Below are 20634 nucleotides of genomic sequence, written 5' to 3'. Positions count from 1 at the left end.
TATAAACCATATAAGGCATACACTTACCAGTTAAGGTAAGTGTATTAACTATCACATCGAGTATGCACACAGCCCCGAAAACATAACAAGGAAATGGGGCTAGAAACTCACCTGAATGCGGTTGCGTTCACCGTTTATAGTTATTCCTTTCTTGAGCTGTGCACGGCTAACTGTATAATATTTACATGTATCAATTTACTATTGCTATTCATATCGTATTTCTATCTTTATATAACCCACAACGGACGGGGGTCCGGGGGCAGCGCCCCTGGCAGCGGGGTCTAGGGGCGGCAGTCCCTAGCAGGGTCCAAGGTCAGCTTGGAAAAATTTTATTTCCATTAACTGTCGTAACACATTTTTCATTAAGATTTTGAATCATTAATTAATTCATTCTCTCAAAAGTTCGAGGGCTTATTTGTAAATAAACCATTCTTTCATATGTCAAGGGACCATTCTGCCATTGTATTAAACTTCTAATTCGTTACTTTGGTCTTAGCGAACTGGATTATCATAACGAATTGGTCCATGTAGCGAGTTGAACCCTTTAACGAACTGGTTATTAAGCGAACTGGACCTTATAACGAATCAGTCCATATGACGAACCAGTCCAGATAACGAATTGGACCTTCTAATTCATTATCTTCTTGACGAATGGCTATAACGAATCGGGGGTTAATTCGTTATCTTTTCCTTAACGAATCTGGACGCGAACTAAGGCTAGTTCGTTATTCTTTCCTTAGCGAATCAGGTAGCGAATTACTTCTAATTCGTCAATTACTCCCTAGCGAACTAGGGCTAGGTCAGGGAATGTCAGAACATTCCCTGACACCCCTAACCTCGTATTAACTTTTCCAGCGCCGCCATTGCCGGAAAGCCACCGGAAAACCGCGAATACGTCGGAAAAACGGGTTTTAACTCGTTTTTCACCGTTTTTCGTCCCGTTCGATCCATATCTAAGCTAGGGTGACCCCTAAGCTCATCTTAGGTTCGGTTTATACCCGATAATACCCGGATTCCGTAACTTAACGGTTTAACGGTGTCGGCTCGTCGTTTCGTGACTATATCTAACGGGTTAAACTCATACAATATTAAACTATCATTACCTCGGGTCGGTGCTCGGTTTCCTTCTTGGTTTCGGCTAGAGAAAAGGGAAGAACTAGAGAGAGATCTTAAGTGTGTGTTTTGGATAGTGTATGGAATATGTGTAGAATGGAGAATTAGATGGTGATTAAGCTTTATATATTTATGGATCATGGGCTTAAGCCCATGGTCTTTCCTTCTTTCTTTATAACCCAAGTCCATAACCCATATCCATTTAACCCAACACTAGCCCAAATCGCATTCTATTTATCTAAACCGATAACGACCCACTACAAAATAACAAAATTTATTTTATTATAATAACCGAAAGTAGGATGTTACACACCATCATAAACGCATTCTACACATTTCAAAACTTAGTCCCCCATTCACGATGCAAGTTATGAAATTGATTCGGTTGTGTGAAATCTTAAGTTTGCGTGGGATAAATGATTTAGATAATATCTTACCTGACCTCTATCAAGAAGGTTTCTATGAATTAAAGCATATTGAGTTGCGTGAGTGTGACAATATTAGAAGGTTGGTGAAGACATGTGACCTGGATGCATTGCAGATCTCTGTTACATCAAATGAACTTGGTCAAAGGAAAACAAAGGGCAAGTTATTTTCCCGAGTGGAAGAAATCAATTTGGAATTTTTAAGTAGGTTAGAGCTTCTATGGGATAGTCCACATACATATATAAGCTTTTGTAATCTAAAGAGTATCGACATTCAATTTTGCTCCTCCTTATTGGAGTTATTCCCAGTAAGTGTAGCACAAGGGCTTGTCAATCTGAGAGAATTAACAATTTCTGAATGTAAGAGTTTGATGGTTGTTATTTCGGCTGAAAATGAGCAAAGATGTGAAAGTGAAATTGAATTGGTAAACCAGGTTCCAGATATCGTGTTCCCACTTGCACTTATTTCCCTTGATAATTTGCCCAAACTCGAGAGCTTCTTCTCTGGTCGGTCTTTTATCAAATATCCTTCTTTGAAGCTTATTGAGGCTTATGGTTGTCCTAGCATGAAAAGATGGAGTTATGGAGACAATCATTATAACCAACATCAAATTTGAGCATGAAAGGAGGCACTATAACAATATTAATGATTATATTGCGATACGATATGAGGTATGAAATATACATATCCTAATTGTAATAATATGTATTTCGTTGATATATGATATGTATGCGAATTAACTTGTTACTTTTTTAGGCAATTGGAGGCTGGCGGATTTATGAAGAGGGTTTTCAAGAGGGTATGTAAAATCTTATTGATGAAGTAAATAGTCCACATAACTTTTTTGATAAATTACATTCTTTTTAATGATAAAAGATTAATTATATTATTAATGATTATATTGCGATACGACATGAGGCGTGAAATATACATATCCTAATTGTAGTAATATATATTGCTTTGCTACATAATATGTATTAGAATTAACTTGTTATTTTTTTAGGTGATTAGAGACTGGCGGATTTCTGAAGAGGGTTAGTAAAAATCTTATTGATGAAGTAAATAGTCCACATAACAATTCTGATAATTTACGCTCATGGTAAAAGTTTAATTATTATTATTATTATTATTATTATTATTATTATTATTATTATTATTATTATTATTATTTTATTTTCTAGAAATACAAATGTCAAGATTACTAGCGGTCAAAGATTAAGTTTACGGGTGGAACCGCTTCTAAAGATTCACAATGATTAATTAGAAGCGGTTTTGGGTCGGAACCACTCTTAACCAGGCCGAATTCAAAACTCAAACGTTTATCTTCTTCCAATAGCACATTCATTCATTGTTCTTCTTATCTCCTTCATTCTCAACTCCAAATCTTTCAACCAACATTTATGGAGGTACGAAAATTATAAATTTTTCACATTTATTGCTATTATTATGCTTAGTCATTTATTAATATTCTGATGTATTGTTTAAATTATTCAGCTTTAGTGTTGTGTTATTCAACTATATGTATAATATATATAAAGATAAGGAACTCAAAATAGTCCAAAAAAGTAGTTCTTGATCTCTCTGAGTGCATTTGTTTTGTAAGTTTGCATTAATTATTGAATTAATGTAGTCATCACATTTTCGTGTTGATGTTTACGGGTAAAGTACTAGTTGGGGACTCAACCTTTGTTTTACCCTTATATCAATATTAATATCATCCAAGTATATAGACATACACATGCCAATGGGCTTTAACTCAACTGGCATTAAAGGATAAGTGAAGATTTGGGTTGGAGACTACAAGATCTCAAGTTCAAATCTGATTCTAACTGGGTTTTATCATAGTGGGCAATCGGGTGATGGGTTCCCCGGAAACACGAGATGGTGGGTTAGGCTACGTACCCACGTTTTCTGCTATCGCGGGCGTATGAAGTCATCTTTTGCCATTGTGTTATGTAGGTAGTTGATCTTTCAAGACATATGATCAATCAAATGCTTTATAATTGCACGAGAAAACTGACTAAAAAACTCGTTACAATAGTTCGCTAGTGATCACACATCTAAAGCCTCTAACCAAGCCCTACGTATATAATCTAACCTTAACTTAGAGATCAAGACATTACCATAATAATCAAATTACAATTAAGAAACTAAACCAACTTAACCAACTTGTCAACTTAGGTCATTTCATATTCACCAACTTATGAACACGGTCCTTGATACGAACCCGTATTAGGCTGAAGGGTCCAAGGGAGATAAAAGGACGAGGATGACGAAGGGTCTAAGTAACCGCATCATTTATTAATAAATTGTGTCTATATAAGTGTTCATGTTTTAAGTTATGGATAAGAATGTTTATGTTTATCAAATTAAGGGTTTTTATACCTTTTTAATCGGAGACCTAATCCTTCTCGAATCGGATTAATCGGAGACTAGCTCTTCTCGAATCGGGCCAACTATCCTTGTTCTTTTTTATTTCTATCAAATTAATATTTTATTTGCGGGGTTCTATCATTTGGTTCCATTGCCGGGAAACTCGAATAGCGCTTACAACCCGGGATTCGGTTATCGCTACCCAATTATCAGCCATTGCGTCACGATTAGACTCCATCCTAGCAAATATGAAGGATGATAATGCAGCAATCAAGGCTCAGATGATCGGAGATGGCAGTTACCGTGAAAAAGGATCGAAAGAACACAGTGGCGGATGACAGTTTAATGACCGACAAAAAGGAAGAGATGGTCAATTCTGATAGCTGGAAGGGTGACAATCAGATTCTGGAGATTAAGACCCATAAATTCGATTCACCTGCCAAACCTCAGTCATCACAATCCATTCTCAAAGTCCAGGAGGAACCTCATGACTCACAATTGGATCTGGCTAAAGAGGAAGACCTAGACGATAACCCTAGCAATGGTGAAGATCAATCTAAGCAGCTGGTAAGTGTTAAACAATGGGCACAAGGCTTCCATAGGGAGTTTTCAAATCAGAACATTTTGGGTGATCAATTTAATCTGATTGTATTGCCCCTAAATACAAAGAACGGAGATTTGGAGAAAAACCTAGCATTTGATTTGGCCAATCCCCTTGAGGATAAGCCATTGCCTGGGCTGCCTCCTACCATCAGTAGGGTCATCCATGTGACTTGTGAGCTTGCCCTCCTAATAGACCCTCGCCTCCATCCGTTCTCTTATGCTTCATTGTTCAATCTGGTCCATGTTCGACATCAGCCTTGTTTAGTTCAAGATGGCTATGGGGTTTAGGAAGCGGGTCAAGCCATGATTGAAAGGTTGATCGCGTGGCTCTACAACTATTGGATGGACTTGAGGACAAGTCGTTTAAGCGGCTGGGAAATATTGATTGCCGGGAACGTTTGCAAGGTGTAACAATGAATGTGGTGATTCTGAAATTAAACCATGTTTTGGTGATTCCAGTGATAACAAGAAACCTGAGGATGTACCTCAAGGTCCATTGGCAGATCGGGTCGAGGAGGTCGATACCGGTGACAGTTCCGTGTCCGGAGTTTTAGGAGTTGCCAAGAGCTATGATTCTGAAGTAACTGATGAGATACCGGAAGGAGAAAATCAAGGGAAAAATGACAAACAAGAAGACCTGTGCAAGGAAAAGTTGAAGTGGATCAGATCTGGTGATAAGGAAGGATCCGAGAGTGTTTTTGGTGTTGAGTCGTTACCCTCTCCAGAATCTAATAATCATAAAGTTTTGTTGGTAATCATGGGGTGCTATCCAGAAAACAGCCTCGATATCCCATCTAATTTGTGTGATACGAATTTGGTTGGTGTAGATCAGTTGAGCACCACACCTGTAGCTCGTATGCCTATTACAAAAGGTTCGGGAATTGACATGGTGTTCCGATCGACTGTCACACATCATTTGGTTCATGAAGTGGGTCAGCCCATGATTGAATGGCTTATCGCTTGGCCCAACGGTCAACAAATATCGGGTTGTCGACTTGAGGACAAGTCGTTTTACCCGGCGGGATGTATCTAAGTAACCGCATCATTTATTAATACATTGTGTCTATATAAGTGTTCATGTTTTAAGTTATGGATAAGAATGTTTATGTTGATCAAATTAAGGGTTTTTATACCTTTTTAATCGGAGACCTAATCCTTCTCGAATCGGATTAATCGGAGACTAGCTCTTCTCGAATCGGGCTAACTATCCTTGTTCTTTTTTATTTCTTATTTCTGTCAACTTAATATTTTATTTGCGGGGTTCTATCATTTAGAACCCCGAAACTGAAACAAGAAATTATAGGATAGTTGACCCGATTCGAGATGGGTGAGTCTTCGGTTAGCCGATTCGAGATGACAATTCTCCAAATACAAGGTTAACAAACCCTAATATTTTTAATATATAAACATGGATATCTATAAACTAAAACAAGAACATATAAATAGACCTAATTTGGGATAATAATTGCAACATTTATTTCGCTAAACTTTTCCTCTTCATATTCCCACTTAATTAACTGCCTTGACCCACCCATGTTGGAACCGGGTATGTATCAATACATGCGGCACGAGAATAAGACTTGTCCTCAAGTCGGATGTAGTTATCTCGATCTGTTCCATTTGTCTGATGTTCCTCAAATGGCTTCATGGTGAGATGGTGAAAGGCTGCTGAATTTTGACTTTTTTTCTGAAGACCCTGCTCAATTCTCTGAAACACTGTCATCGTTCTTGGGACTTCATCCGGCCACATGTAATATAGGTGGTAGATCCAATCATCATCAAGATCGGATTGGCATAAGATAAAACAGCCGCCGCAGCTGGGAGTGCTTTGATCTGAAAGGACCTTGAGAGGCCTTTGCATTATCAGCCTTCGATTTTGATCATCATCTGCAACTTGGATTTGATCCCGATTATCCTGGCACAGACATTCATACTTGTTCCCTTTCTCTTGAGTTTCTTTCTCTTTGGTAAATTCTTCTCAATTTATTTGAAGAGAAAAATCTTCACGAATTGTTTCTTCGACTCCTGGTATGGAATAATCTCACGTTTTCTTCTCTTTAACCAGAAGTGCTAGTGGACTGTGAAGGCCATCCTCCGCCACCGTGTCCTTTTCATCATCATTATCTGCTTCTTTACGATTGTAATCATCTCCCATCACCTCATCAACCGTCAGACTGATCTCATCAACCTCCATACCCAGATTGGATCTGATACGGTCCCCCTTGCGAAGACAATCATGTTTACCAGTAGTCGGCTTCTGACTTTATGGGAATGGCTTCATATTTGTGGCACCTGGAAGGTGTTCCATACATCCGAGCCTTGATTGCTTCAACATCGTCCTTCATGGTTCCAAAAATTGCATCTAATCTTGCTGCGATTTCTGCTAATTGAACAACAATCAGATCATCTTTTGAACCTCCCATTTTGATTTGACTATTCCGGGTATGAGCCATATTTGCTTCGTTTCCGACAATGAAGCCAAATGATAGAACCCCGAAACTGAAACAAGAAATTATAGGATAGTTGACCCGATCGAGATGGGTGAGTCTCTGGTTAGCCGATTCGAGATGGCAATTCTCCAAATACAAGGTTAACAAACCCCAATATTTTTTAATATATAAACATGGATATATATATATATAAACTAAAACAAGAACATATAAATAGACCTAATTGGGATAATAATTGCAATATTTATTTCCCTAAACTTTTCCTCTTCATATTCCCACTTAATTAACTGCCTTGACACACCCATGTTGAAACCGGGTATGTATCAGTCCTGAATTACAACGGTCTTTATTCTTTGGTCACTCAAAAAAGATATATATACCCGCCAACTTCTAAATTCAACAGCATTTGCTCAATAGCATATGGCCCATTTATTATTTCATTTTCGTCCAATCCGGTAATCCAATTGATTGTAATCAGACCAGCCCATAACCACAACCCCAGTCTCCAAACCACATGCTCGGGTCAAAATTTTTGGCTTTTCGGTCTGGTTCTTAAATAGTAGTTAAAAGTACTATAATAGTTGATTAAAATAGACTGTTTAGCACATATAGTTACATATATAGCAGTTTTCTTTTAAATGTATTTGTTAAAATGACACCATAAACCACTCTAGCTTGATTGCAATCTTGTGCTAAGTGTTTGAGTAGTGACTCAGGTACACTTCTGAGAGCTAGAAGATTGGGATCGATATCCCGACTTCCAATTCTAATACTCACCGCATTAATAGTGAGACATCGAACCAGCCTCATGCATGTGAGAGCCTTAGCCTCCCGTACATCATTAAATTGTGACCCCTCATTTCAGATTAAAAAGATACATTTAATATTATATATTTATTGATTTTAAACATATAATTAAAAGCTAAAGGTATGATTTACTTGTGTTTTTATACCCAAACAACACCTAAACTATTAATAAAGTTATTAATTTGTTCATAATTAACCAACTTAATAGTGATCCAACCTTTTTAACCTTTTTTACAGGGATTTCATTTTTTGTTCTTCCCACGTTCAAAATCTACCCAAAATCATCTAAACATTTATCATATTACAATTACCTACAAAGAACACACGCTTTCATCATCCGAAGAACTATACGCCCCCTTCCATGAAAACCATCAAAAACCGGAGTCAGGTTTACTGGAACCAGATACTTGTGAACCGACTTAACCATCGACCTATCAATTAACATCCCGATTTCTTTAAAGAAGTTATCAACAACCGTCAAGAAATCCCTTACAACCATAAATATCCTTAACGGATGAGCTTCTCCTTTACCAAAGTTCCCATGAAAAGATTCATTTATTTCTGTATCCAAACAAAGTGTTTCACTATACTGAACTTGAATCTTGATCACCGCCTGTTGTGCTTTCCATTAATTTAACAACATTTTCAGTAAACCGGTTGAACCGTTTACCACAAAATGTTTTTAAAAAGTTCATATTGCAATTTTGGAGATTGTTGAATAAGAAGTGTTGTTATTTAAAGTTTAATTTATTAATTTAACTTTTCAGAATACTCATTTTCATAAATAAAATTAATTTCCTACTTGAACTCTTCAATGCTACCGCGAGTCACCCAGTTTCGAACACAAATAATGGAGGAATCCAATTCCCATCCTCCTCGGTCACACAATGTGTTGGGTCACACAACTTCGTAATCAATAAAACTTAAGCTCATAAATTACCAATTGTATATAATAATTACTAATAATTCTATTGTTAGGCAAATGATGCTTAGTTTAGTCGGGTTGTTGAACTGCTTGTTTAACAGTTAATAAAGTCCAGGGGGGTATTTGGTACTTTTTGTAACGGTGCTTAATGAAGAACAAGGGATTCAAATGCATAAGTGAATAACCGGAAAAAGGTCAGGGACTGGTTTTGAACATTTTGTCTGATAAGTTTGTTAATGACCGTTGGCTTCAATTAAATATAAAATTAGGGCTTGTTTGTATAGACTACTATTCGATTCAATTCTCATTCGTTATTGTTTCTCTGAACTCGTAAAATATTGAATCATATTCATTTTCATTTTTCATTGTTGTATTCTTGATCTGAGATTTGTTCTAATCTTTGATGTCACACTATTAATTCCGCTAATTCGTTAACATCTATTGACAATTAATCTAAAGTTAACAAAAAAGATGATTTTTTTTTCTCTAGTGGATTGTAATGTTTACTTGGAATCTAGTAAAACAAAACATTGATTTGAGAGAGGGTGCCCATAATAACAACAACAACAATAATAATAATAATAATAATAATAATAAAGTAGCACAACTGATAAAAGAGTCCATGGCACTTGTCCCACGCATGGTTTTCATTAGCAGGTATTCTTTTTCCGAATATAATGTATACTTTTTATCTTTATTCAACCACTCAACTATTAAAGAGAATGTGAATCTTATTTACACTTTCTTTCTTTTATCAATCGTTCAATTATTGTGTAGAGAATCATTAATACAGTAGTTATCTTTGTGAGTCAAAGACAAATTAGACATATAGTAATGAGTAATGAACATGTGACTCCGTAGTTGTGACACTATTTTTACTTGTGCATGAGTCTTTGATACATGAAACAACACTATTAAGCTTTTTTCACTAACATCATCAGAAAACATCCTTTTATAGTGAATAATATAAGTGTCATATGTACACGACAAAAACCTGCATATGTCATGCAAATTCTTGAACGTACCATATTTATTAGAACTCAATATTCCTTTAATAGTAACCTATAATTCATATTTCTTAGTTTTACATCTTCATAGTCCAATGATTAGAAAAAAAAATCGAACAAAAACATCTTTGATCACGTTCGATTCTTTGTTTCTTTCTCCATTTCCAACGCTATATTAAAAAAGAAAGCAAAATAAAATTAGTATATTAATTGTAAGATATAACCAATGTTGTTAAGATCGGACCGGATTGGCCGGTTGAACCGGTCCGGTTCTATGCATTTCGTCCGGTTCCAGAAAACCGGCCGGTCCGAACCGGTTTACTATGAAAAAAATTGTCTTTTATTTGAAAAAACATTTTTTCAGTCCATACCGCCATTTTTTAGGGAATATTGTTCGGCCTGTTCGACCGGTAAACTAGTTGCCCGTCCGGTTCAATGTCCGATCCTGTTATGAAAACATTGAATATAACACAATTGTTAGATATAACATGAAATGCTGAAAATGACTACCAAGCATCTTGTTTTTTTGAAAGTCCATCTTTTTTTAAAGGCAGGCTATCGAGCATCTGATACTATTAGTTAGGGCATACTTGGTTATTCCGCTTTACCCGAAGCCCCTAAAAGTAATCAGTACTCGATTCGAAATAGTGCGGGTTGGGTCAGGTTTGTTAAATTCGGGTTCAAGTTTCATGAGTACGAGTACTACTAGTTTCGGCTAAAAATTTCTGAAGTCAGGTTTCATGTTGGGGTTATAAGTGACAGGCCAAACCCCCGTTAATGTCCCCAATTAAAATTTCCCTAAATAACTATGTATACAATAAAAATACATCAAATAATTATGCAAAATATTTAGATTTGGGATGGTTTATCAACATGCTTCCATTAACAACATAAACATTTAGAGAAACTCAATCAACTTACATGCATGATGATTGATAAGCTGAAGTGCTGAACATACATGCAAGCTAGCTAATGCATATGCCTACATGAAAATATAAAGAGGTTAATTATGTATGTAGGGTGACGATCAATATTATCCTTTAAAAACACCTATCCTAACTTTATCATATTAGTACATCAAAATTAAGCCAATCTTTTTGGTATGTGATTTCTCTTTATCCGGAAGGGTATAATTGTCAATATACCTCCTGTGATTCTTAACCAAGAATGAAGTCTAGAGACTTCAAATTGTCCCATCACAATTCCTCTCTTATGATCCAGTATCAAAGTAATACGAAAGACATGTGTGGTGGTGATATTCAGAGGCTTTAGGTAACTATGAACTTGATTATTATTTGTTTGAGGCTTAAATTGATAAAAAAATTTTCATTTTTGTTTGAATTTTGTAACATCTTTTCTGCAGAGAAACAACCTGTAAACAGTTTGATTCTGAAGTTACCAACAAATTATGATATGACAAACAGGACCTTTTGATGCCTGATTACAAGAAACGATAAAGGAAACAAACTGATTTTTTAATACACAATTTTAAAATTCTCAAAGCTATAACTACACCACTCTCATCTAATTTAACACCATGAACCACGTTACCAAAAAAGTCAACTTTGATAATTATTGTTCGGACCATAAACATGTTAGAGTTTATAATTCAAATTGGTGTCATGGATCATGGGTCGGGTCAGTCTTTATTGAAAAGGGTCGCCGTATTGTCCAAGTTATCTAGAATGCACGTTTGTTTATTTTCAGTTTGTTAAGTTAGTGGGTAGTTGGTATTTTGAATAAGTCTAGAAGTCGTGGTCATGTAGTCCACGTAGTCCAGGTTGTTCAGTCTTTTTAGGGTTTTGAGTCTTGAGTTGGTTGTAATTTGTTTGGCTATTTAAAGCCTCTTTTGATTAATGAATTGATAACTTGACGGCAGAATACAATTGTTATAATCGCTCTTGATCCATCATATGGTATCAGAGCATTAGGTTCTGAATCCGCTACATAATCAATCTCTCCAAATCTCAACAATCATCTCTCTCATGGCAAACCCTAATTCATCCAACCCAACAACCCCACTCCCAATCTTCAAAGGTGAGGGTTATGAATTCTGGAATATCAGAATGAAAACCCTTCTCCCCTCTCATGATCTCTGGGATTTTGTGGTTACGGGCTACAATGAAGAAGATGCTGACAGGACTCGCCTTCGTAACAACAGGCAGAAAGATGCTAGGGCTCTTAGCTTAATTCAACAAGCAGTGCATGATGAAGTTTTTTCACGAATAGCAGCAGCAACGACGGCTGCACAAGCCTGGGCTCTTCTGAAAACGGAGTACCAAGGAGATTCAAAGGTGAAGACTGTGAAGTTGCAAACTTTACGACGTGAATTTGAAACTATTCAGATGAAGGAAAATGAAACGGTGGGTGATTTCTTGTCAAAGGTCATGAAGAATGTAAACCAGAAAAGATCTCTTGGAGAAGATGTGTCAGATCAAACAATTGTGGAGAAGGTTTTAAGAAGTCTTCCACCCAAGTGGGATCATGTGGTGACTGCAATTGAGGAATCAAAAGATCTCACAACGCTGACTTTTGATCAGCTTATGGGCTTATTGCAGGCTCATGAATGTCGAGTTAACCGAGGTACAGATGTTGCTGTTGAAGAACAAGCATTCCAGGCTAGAGAAGATGAACAACCCGTTTATAGAGGACGGGGAAGAGGCTTCCCAAGAGGGAGAGGCAGAGGGCGTGGCAGATTCTCTGCAAGAGGAAGAGGGGGTGTTCAGTGCTACAACTGTAACAAGTTTGGGCACGTGAAATCAGAATGTTGGAGTGAGCCAAGAGCGAATGCTGCTGTTAACGAGCAAGAGGAAGAGGAGGAAGATGGTCTGTTGTACATGGCCATTGCAAAAAATGAAGAACACAAGGATGATGTCTGGTTTATAGACAGCGGGTGTTCTAATCATATGACAGGACAACGTGGGTTGTTCAAAGACATAAATGAGGCCAAGAAAGTTACAGTGAAGATGGGAAACGGAACGGGTATACAAGTGGAAGGAAAAGGTATTGTGAGCCTAGAAGATAGCATGGGAAAACACAAGACACTAAATGAGGTACAATATGCACCAGCACTTGGTTATAATCTTATAAGTGTAGGGCAACTTATGAGAGCCGGGTATGCCTTACTTTTTGATAATGGTGCATGTACTATTACTCGTTCTAGAAGTGGCAAACATGTTAGCCGAATAGAAATGGCTGAAAACAATGTATTCCCTCTACATGTTAAGAAAGGGCAAAAGCAAAAGGCACTAGCAACTGTGAACAACAATGACGATGTGTTATGGCATCAAAGGTATGGGCATTTGTATGAAAGAGGGTTAAAGGTGCTAGTCTACAAGGCAATGGTAAAAGGGCTGCCAAGGCTGAATGCAGTGGGTGTATGTGAAGGCTGCATTTTTGGCAAACAGACAAGAAAGGCGTTTCCTCTAGGTGCATGGCGAGCAACCAAAACACTACAACTAGTTCATGCTGATCTAGTTGGACCCATGCAAACCATGTCTCTAGGGGGTAACTATTATTTTATAATGTTCACTGATGATTATACAAGAATGTCATGGGTGTATTTTATGGTTAAGAAGTCTAATAGCTATGGAAAATTTAAAATTTTCAAAGCACGTGTGGAAAATGAAACAGGAAAGAAAATTGTAACTTTATGAACAGATCGTGGAGGAGAATTCTGTTCTAGAGCATTCACAAGTTTTTGTGAAGAGCATGGTATCCATAGGGAACTTACAGCTCCTTATACTCCCCAACAAAATGGGGTGGCTGAACGTAAAAATCGAACGGTAGTCGATATGGCTACATGCTTGCTAAAAGGGAAAGATTTAAGCAAATGTTTCTGGGGTGAAGCTATTGCAACGGCTGCATATATTCTAAGTTTGTCTCCAACAAAGGCTGTTCAAGACATGACACCGTATGAAGCATGGTATGGTGAAAAACCCTCGGTGAGTCATTTAAAAGTGTTCGGGTGCATTGCCTATGGTTTGGTACCGGCTCAACTTAGAAAAAAGTTGGATTCCAAATCTAGGAAGTGCATATTTGTTGGTTATTGCTCAAATTCAAAAGCATATAGGCTTTATGATTTTGGTACAAAAAGAATTATAACAAGTAGGGATGTCATTTTTGATGAGGGGGCAAAGTGGAAAAGTGAAGATTGTGGTACTTCAAACGGGGTTGGATATGAAGGGGGTGAATTGTTGGCCGAAGATGAAAATGTTGCTGATGTTGTCAATGAAGAAAGTGAATCAAATGGAACTTCTCAAAATGATTCACCAGTTAGTCATTCAAATGCTCCTGAAGAAGAAAGGTCATCCAGCCAAAGAACTTCTCGTGAAGGTTCTCCATGCACTCCTCCAACCAACTGTGACAATGCTGAGTCAAGCTCAGACTCAGAAAATCGAATTCTGAGGATGCGTTCACTTAATGATGTGTATGATAATACACATGCCATTGAAGATGATGCCTATGGTTCTTGTCAATTCGCACTATCATTAGTTGAACCAGAATCTCATGTTGAAGCAGCCAAGTTTAAAGAATGGAGAAAAGCAATGGAGGAGGAGTTGGCTTCTTTACATAAGCATCAAACTTGGACACTCACAACTCTTCCTCAAGGGAAGAAAGCAATTGGGCTCAAATGGGTATATAGAGTAAAGACAACAGCAGAAGGGAAAGTTCACAAGTACAAAGCACGCCTTGTTGCAAAGGGGTACGCACAAAAATACGGAATAGATTATGAAGACACCTTCTCACCGGTGGCAAGGTTCGAAACAATAAGAACAGTTTTGTCACTTGCTGCACAAAAGGGGTGGGAAGTACAACAGTTCGATGTGAAATCGGCCTTTCTTAACGGGCCATTGAAAGAAGAAGTCATGTTACACAGAAGATCAAGTGGCAGATATTATGACCAAAGCTTTGGGGGTGGAACAGTTCAGTAAGCTGAGGTTGAAGTTGGGAGTAACAACAATTTGAATTAAGAGGGGGTGTTAGAGTTTATAATTCAAATTGGTGTCATGGATCATGGGTCGGGTCAGTCTTTATTGAAAAGGGTCGCCGTATTGTCCAAGTTATCTAGAATGCACGTTTGTTTATTTTCAGTTTGTTAAGTTAGTGGGTAGTTGGTATTTTGAATAAGTCTAGAAGTCGTGGTCATGTAGTCCACGTAGTCCAGGTTGTTCAGTCTTTTTAGGGTTTTGAGTCTTGAGTTGGTTGTAATTTGTTTGGCTATTTAAAGCCTCTTTTGATTAATGAATTGATAACTTGACGGCAGAATACAATTGTTATAATCGCTCTTGATCCATCAAAACAGTCAAACTTTGATAAAAGTTGGTCAAACGGCCTTTTGACCTCTATCTGGACAGAAACGGTGTGAGATTAAATGTCAAATGGTGTATATAACCAACTCTTTAAATTATATCTAACTTTTATACTTATTCACTTCCATGATTATCTTTCTTGGTTTTTGTCATCTTATAATAATTGTCTCTTGTTTGTAGATCTACATACTATCATTTTGAACTACTTTTCAATCCAAATCTCGCCGGACAAGAATGGAGGCCGTTAATTACTTAGTCGGAAGAGTAGTGGACTCCTTGTTTGGTGTGGCTACAAAGGAAATTAGCTACATGTGGAATTCCTCTGAAAATATTAAAACTTTGAAAAAGGAAGTTGAAAAGCTCAAGGCTATGAAGGAAACACTTCAACGACGAATGTCTGTCGCTGAAGATAAAGGGGAGGATACCGGAGAACTGGTAAACTGGATAAACAATGCAAATGTTACAATATCCGAAGTCACTAAGTTGATTAGCGAAGAAGATGAATCCAAGAAGACTTGCTGCAACTTACCCTTCTGTGTAAATTTGGGCAACCTCTATCATTACGGTAAGATGGCGAAAAAAGAAACTCCTCTTATTAAGCACCAACAAGACGGTGAGCGTTTTAAAGATTATGTCTTCGATCCTCTTCCCACCCCAGGATTCACGGACATCTACCAACCAAAAGATCTTGAAAACATTGATACCCAAAAGTCAACTTTGAAGACCATTATTCAAGCTGTAAAAGATGAACAAATAGTTGGAATAGTTGGATTAGGTGGTGTGGGTAAAACCACCCTGGCCCAAGAAGTTTATGCAGAAATGAAGAATCAGTTTGATTGTATTGAATTTATATCAGTCTCTCAAGATATTGTTGTCGAAAAGATTAGAGAAATGGTTCAAGTAGCAGCAAGAAGAATATTAAACGGAGAGAAGGTTCTGATCATCCTAGATGACGTGTGGGAGGAATTGAAGCTAGATGAAGTGGGCATTCCATGTGGGAATAGCTATATGAACTGTAAGATTTTGCTTACATCTAGAATGAAAGATGCGTGTGAGGCAATGAATGCTAAGATTATTAAATTAAATCCTTTGAAAGAAAAAGAAGCGTGGGCTCTTTTTGAACGCGTGGTTGGCGAGCGTGAATGGGATGCTATATTAAAACGAGTTGCTTTGGATATTGTTAAAGAATGTGATGGATTGCCACTTTTTATTCAAGCTGTGGGAAAAGCTTTGAAAAACAAAGAGATAGAAAGTTGGGAGGCGGCACTTAACCGGCTACGTAATCCAATCTCTAGGGACGTCGAATACAAAATTAAAGGAATATTGCAATTGAAGCTAAGCTACGACTATCTTAAAAATAAAGTAGCCAAATCATGTTTCTTATTGTGTAGTTTGTTCCCAGAAGATGCAGCCATTGACCTTAAAAGGTTGGCATATTATGGGTTGGCTATAGGAATATTTGATGATCCTGATTGTAGTATGCAGGATGCAAAACATATAATTCGAGGGGCTATCGACACCCTTAAATCATCCTTTTTGTTATCGACTGAAAAAGGATACAAAAAAGTTTTGATCAAAATGCACGATCTTGTTCGTGATATGGCAATGCTCATTGCTTCTGAAGGTAATGACAAGTTTTGGGTGCGGTCCGGAAATGGTTTGAGAGAATGGCAACCAACAAAACACTTAGAAAGCTACAATAAGGTATCGCTTATGGTAAATAAAATCCGTGAGCTTCCTGATCATGAACTTCGTTTCCCACAGCTAGATACTTTTCTTATACAAGACAATGTTCTTTCAATCGTTCATGATGATTTCTTTCAACATATGAAGAAACTTAAAGTTTTAGATATGTCGAATAACAAAATTCCATCTCTCCCACGATCACTTGATCAGCTTAAAGAACTTCTCATTCTAGATCTATCTAGAAACAGATCTCTTCGTGAAATTTCTATACTTGGGAAGTTAACATGCCTTGAGATTCTAAAACTTAGAAAAACTGGAATTACTGATATCCCTAAAGAGATTGGGCAATTGACCAATTTAAGGGTGCTAGATGTTTGCAAATGTGGTATTTCTGTTGTAACACAGAGTGTCATATCAGAGCTCATTAGGTTGGAAGAGTTGTATGTTTGGTTGAAGGAGGATGGGGATTGTAGATTTCTTAAGGAACTAAGTAAATTGAAGTCCCTAAAAATTCTGCATTTAAGAGCTTCTAAATTGGGTTATATTCCTGAAGATTTCCAAGTTGAAACTTTGATAGAATATAAAATTCAGGACGATAATGACTATTTCGATAATCGTGGTTACAAACGCACCCTCAGAATGTCAAAAACTAGCTTCCCATTCACGAAGGCAATAGCAAAACTGATTCAGGCAAGTGAAGTGTTGTGTATGTCGGGGCTTGAAGGTTTGGATAACATCCTACCAGTTTGTCCAGCAGGTTTCGAAGAAATAAGGTATTTGGCAAATAGAGAGTGTTTCTCCAAAGTGAAAGAAATAAACTTGTACAAATTGAATAGGTTGAAAGTTCTATGGGACAGGCCACATGAATACATAATCTTTTGTAACCTTGCCAAAATCGACATTTCATTTTGTGACTCCTTATCAGAGTTATTCCCTGTAAGTGTAGCACAAGGGCTTGCCAATCTGAGAGAAATAGAAATTTGGAATTGTAAGAGTATGACGGTTGTTATTTCGGCCGACGATGAGCAAACATATGGAGTTAAAACTGGCATGCTTCCCCTTTGTAGTATTTACCTTACTGAGCTGCCCAAACTGGAGAGTTTCTACTCTGGCCATTCTATCATCAATTATCCATCTCTGAAGTTTATTGTAGTGGATGGATGTCCTAGCATGAATAGATGGAGTTATGGAGATAATCATATACCCAACATCAAATTTGAGCATGAAAGCAATATTAACGATTACATTAAAGCACGGCTTAAGGTATGAAAAGCGAATATCCTAATAAATCATTAATATTGTTTTGCTGTTATGCGACTTAACATCACTTGTACGTTACTTTTACGTGGGGAACGGAAAGTTGGATATGTGGTGTGACTGCTGTACGAATGATTCAGAGGGTATGTAAACACATTTGTTCATCTTTAGGATTTCTATGGCGTGGTATACTACAAGTCCACATGAATTATTTACGAGTTTTTTGCAGATGAAATTACTGAAGAATGAGTTGGTACAAGGAGAATGCAATGTTGGTCTTACACAAGGTACGCTGATTAACGATAAAACTGTAGGTGTGGAGGCGCTCTTAGATTGGAATTGAGATCGAGCTGGAATATGTCATATCTTTGTCGCATTAGATGTTTACTTTGAAGACAAATAATGTGTGACTTTTTATTATGTTTAGAATTCCTTTTGTTTGTAACAAGTAATCTTATATGTATAATTGTGTTACACATACATTTTTAACCTTCTGGTCCTTGAATTCTCATTCCTTGTTTATTTATGTCATTTTTCAAGAACAATGGTCTTATGTTCAAACTAGTTATTACAATTAAAATCAAAGCGAGAAAAAAATATATGATCTTTAATTATCTTTTAGTGAATAAATAGCAGTTATTTAAGCTGTTACTAAATCAATCGTATTCACAAATGAACTTAAATGAGTTGACATAGAACACGACATGACTTTAAGTCTATCCAAGAGATCAGTTTATGAATCGTGTTCGAGTTCATCCCGACACGTTAGGCCCTCTCAACGTTCAAACCTCCTATTATTAGGCAGGTAGAATCAAAATTTGATAAACAAATCACATTTTTAGTAGCAAAATACACTCTCCTCATATATTCACTATTTCACTTTGTACTACTACCTTTTATACTGTTGTTTGTACTGCCTTTTACAACCACGTGCTTTCTTTGTCCTCACTCCTTCCTTTTTCTTTAAAGCAGAACTAGTGTGTTTCCTTAGAGCGCGTTGCGCGAGGTACTTGGTAACTTAATCGAGTTTTTAAACGCAAATATACAAACATATCATAACGACTATCACCTTAATAAAAAATTATTTATCTAAGTATAAAAATATTGTTTGTATCAGTTCGGCTTATTACAGTATCAACGTCAGGGTCGGCCCAACATCTATAGCAACCCAAGCTTGGGCTTTGGGCCCAAAATATTTGAGGCCCCTTTTAAAAATTTTAAACTTTAAATATTATATTTTCTTTGAAGATTCTACAAATCCTGCCGTAACTTAGTTGTACATGGCAACAATTTAGTTGTAGTCATTTGTTTTTATTGTGAACAAACGCATGTTCGAATCCACTGTAGCCATTTTCCTAAGAGTTTTTAACGTAGCCACTCTCCTAAGATTTTTAAGACATCATGACATATGGTATGTAACCATGTTAAAAGAATAGGAATTCACACCAATTTTCTTTGAAGGAGGGGTGTTCTTAAACTATGTTAAAAAAATTGATGCGTACAAACAGAATATATAACTTTTAATAATTTTACTTTTCTAGTATGGTTCATGTACATAAATAAAAAGTTATTTTATAAAATTCTATTATATCCTAAAAATGTTGAGATAACCATAATAATATATCACGAAATGTTGTTTTATTTGACGAACCTATCCCAATTTGTATCAAAATGTAGTTTATATGTTGGTTACCAACTTTATTGTGTAAGAAAATATTTACCAAGTTTAAAAATTGGTTTAAAGCTATTAAGTTCCTTGAATAGTCAAATAGAAAACATATAAGAACCCAAACATTTTTGAAAAGGGCCTCAGATTTGTAATTCGCTTTAGGCCCCTAAAATGCTTGGACCGACCCTGATCAACGTGGTACTGCACTCACTATATAGCTTACAATTAAAAATATTATATTCTATTGCGAGCACAATTTCATTTTCAACGAAACTTATATACTTTATTGTGAAAACACATTCGTTTTAACGGCACGACATAAATGAAATAAACATGTCGTAATGACATATTAAAAATAAAAATAAAAATAAAAAACTTCGTATGGTGGTTGTTAAAAAATGTTAGTAACTTGAATATACATATATAATAGAAAAATAGGGAACATGTTAAAACCATGAATACTTTAGGGAGCAAAATTAAACAAAGTTTAGCAAAAAAGAATATTTGAGATTAAATTAAAACATTTTAAAACTTTAAAAAGACTAATTTAATAACTTAAAAGTTAAAGCTAATATGGTAAAACTTTGAAATATACTTTAGAAGCTAAGTTTCTTTTAATATATAGTATAATACTTTATAAAACAAACACACTAGCTAGCAAGTTGTTGGAAACAAACAACCAAACCAAACAACATGATCATGGTTCACCTTCGAATGATCACCATCAAGCAACAACTTTATCATAGAACCCGAACCATGATCAAAGCCAAACAAAACCAAATCGGGATTATTGAAGTCGACTTCAAAACTAGCCTCGATTGACCCAAATAATATTGTCTAAATCGAAATCGTCAGTGACTATCTTTGGTTTTGTGATCAAGGCTAGACAATATCATGTGTCTTCGATCCGGCCCGTGCATGCGAGAGCCTTGTAAACGTAGCACCAAACTACTCGTGGAGTCCATATTCGAAACCAAAAATATCGTCCCTGGCACTAAAATACTCG

General features: G+C 36.6%; 2 protein-coding genes across 2 annotated transcripts; both read left to right on the top strand.

Annotated features, from left to right (window-relative positions):
• Positions 1-1474: 1474 nt before the first annotated feature.
• LOC143563858 (uncharacterized) lies at positions 1475-2155 on the top strand. Its single transcript, XM_077051307.1, has one exon. The coding sequence runs from the start codon at positions 1475-1477 to the stop codon at positions 2153-2155; it is 681 nt and encodes a 226-aa protein (XP_076907422.1).
• A 12917-nt stretch (positions 2156-15072) lies between these two features.
• Positions 15073-18087, top strand: LOC143563851 (putative disease resistance protein At1g61300). The gene has a single exon (XM_077051301.1). The coding sequence runs from the start codon at positions 15251-15253 to the stop codon at positions 17969-17971; it is 2721 nt and encodes a 906-aa protein (XP_076907416.1). The 5' UTR covers positions 15073-15250; the 3' UTR covers positions 17972-18087.
• The last annotated feature ends 2547 nt before the right edge of the window (positions 18088-20634 follow it).

Source organism: Bidens hawaiensis, unplaced genomic scaffold (genome assembly GCF_021521415.1).
Source record: "Bidens hawaiensis isolate Kalapana, Puna unplaced genomic scaffold, B.hawaiensis_p1.1 tig00021540_1, whole genome shotgun sequence".
NCBI classification, from domain to species: domain Eukaryota; kingdom Viridiplantae; phylum Streptophyta; class Magnoliopsida; order Asterales; family Asteraceae; genus Bidens; species Bidens hawaiensis.
This window is presented reverse-complemented; position numbering and strand designations above follow the sequence as displayed.

Excerpts from the sequence above, each read along its gene's own strand:
- LOC143563858 (XM_077051307.1), top strand. The coding sequence starts at position 1,475 with ATGCAAGTTATGAAATTGATTCGGTTGTGTGAAATCTTAAGTTTGCGT.
- LOC143563851 (XM_077051301.1), top strand. The coding sequence starts at position 15,251 with ATGGAGGCCGTTAATTACTTAGTCGGAAGAGTAGTGGACTCCTTGTTT.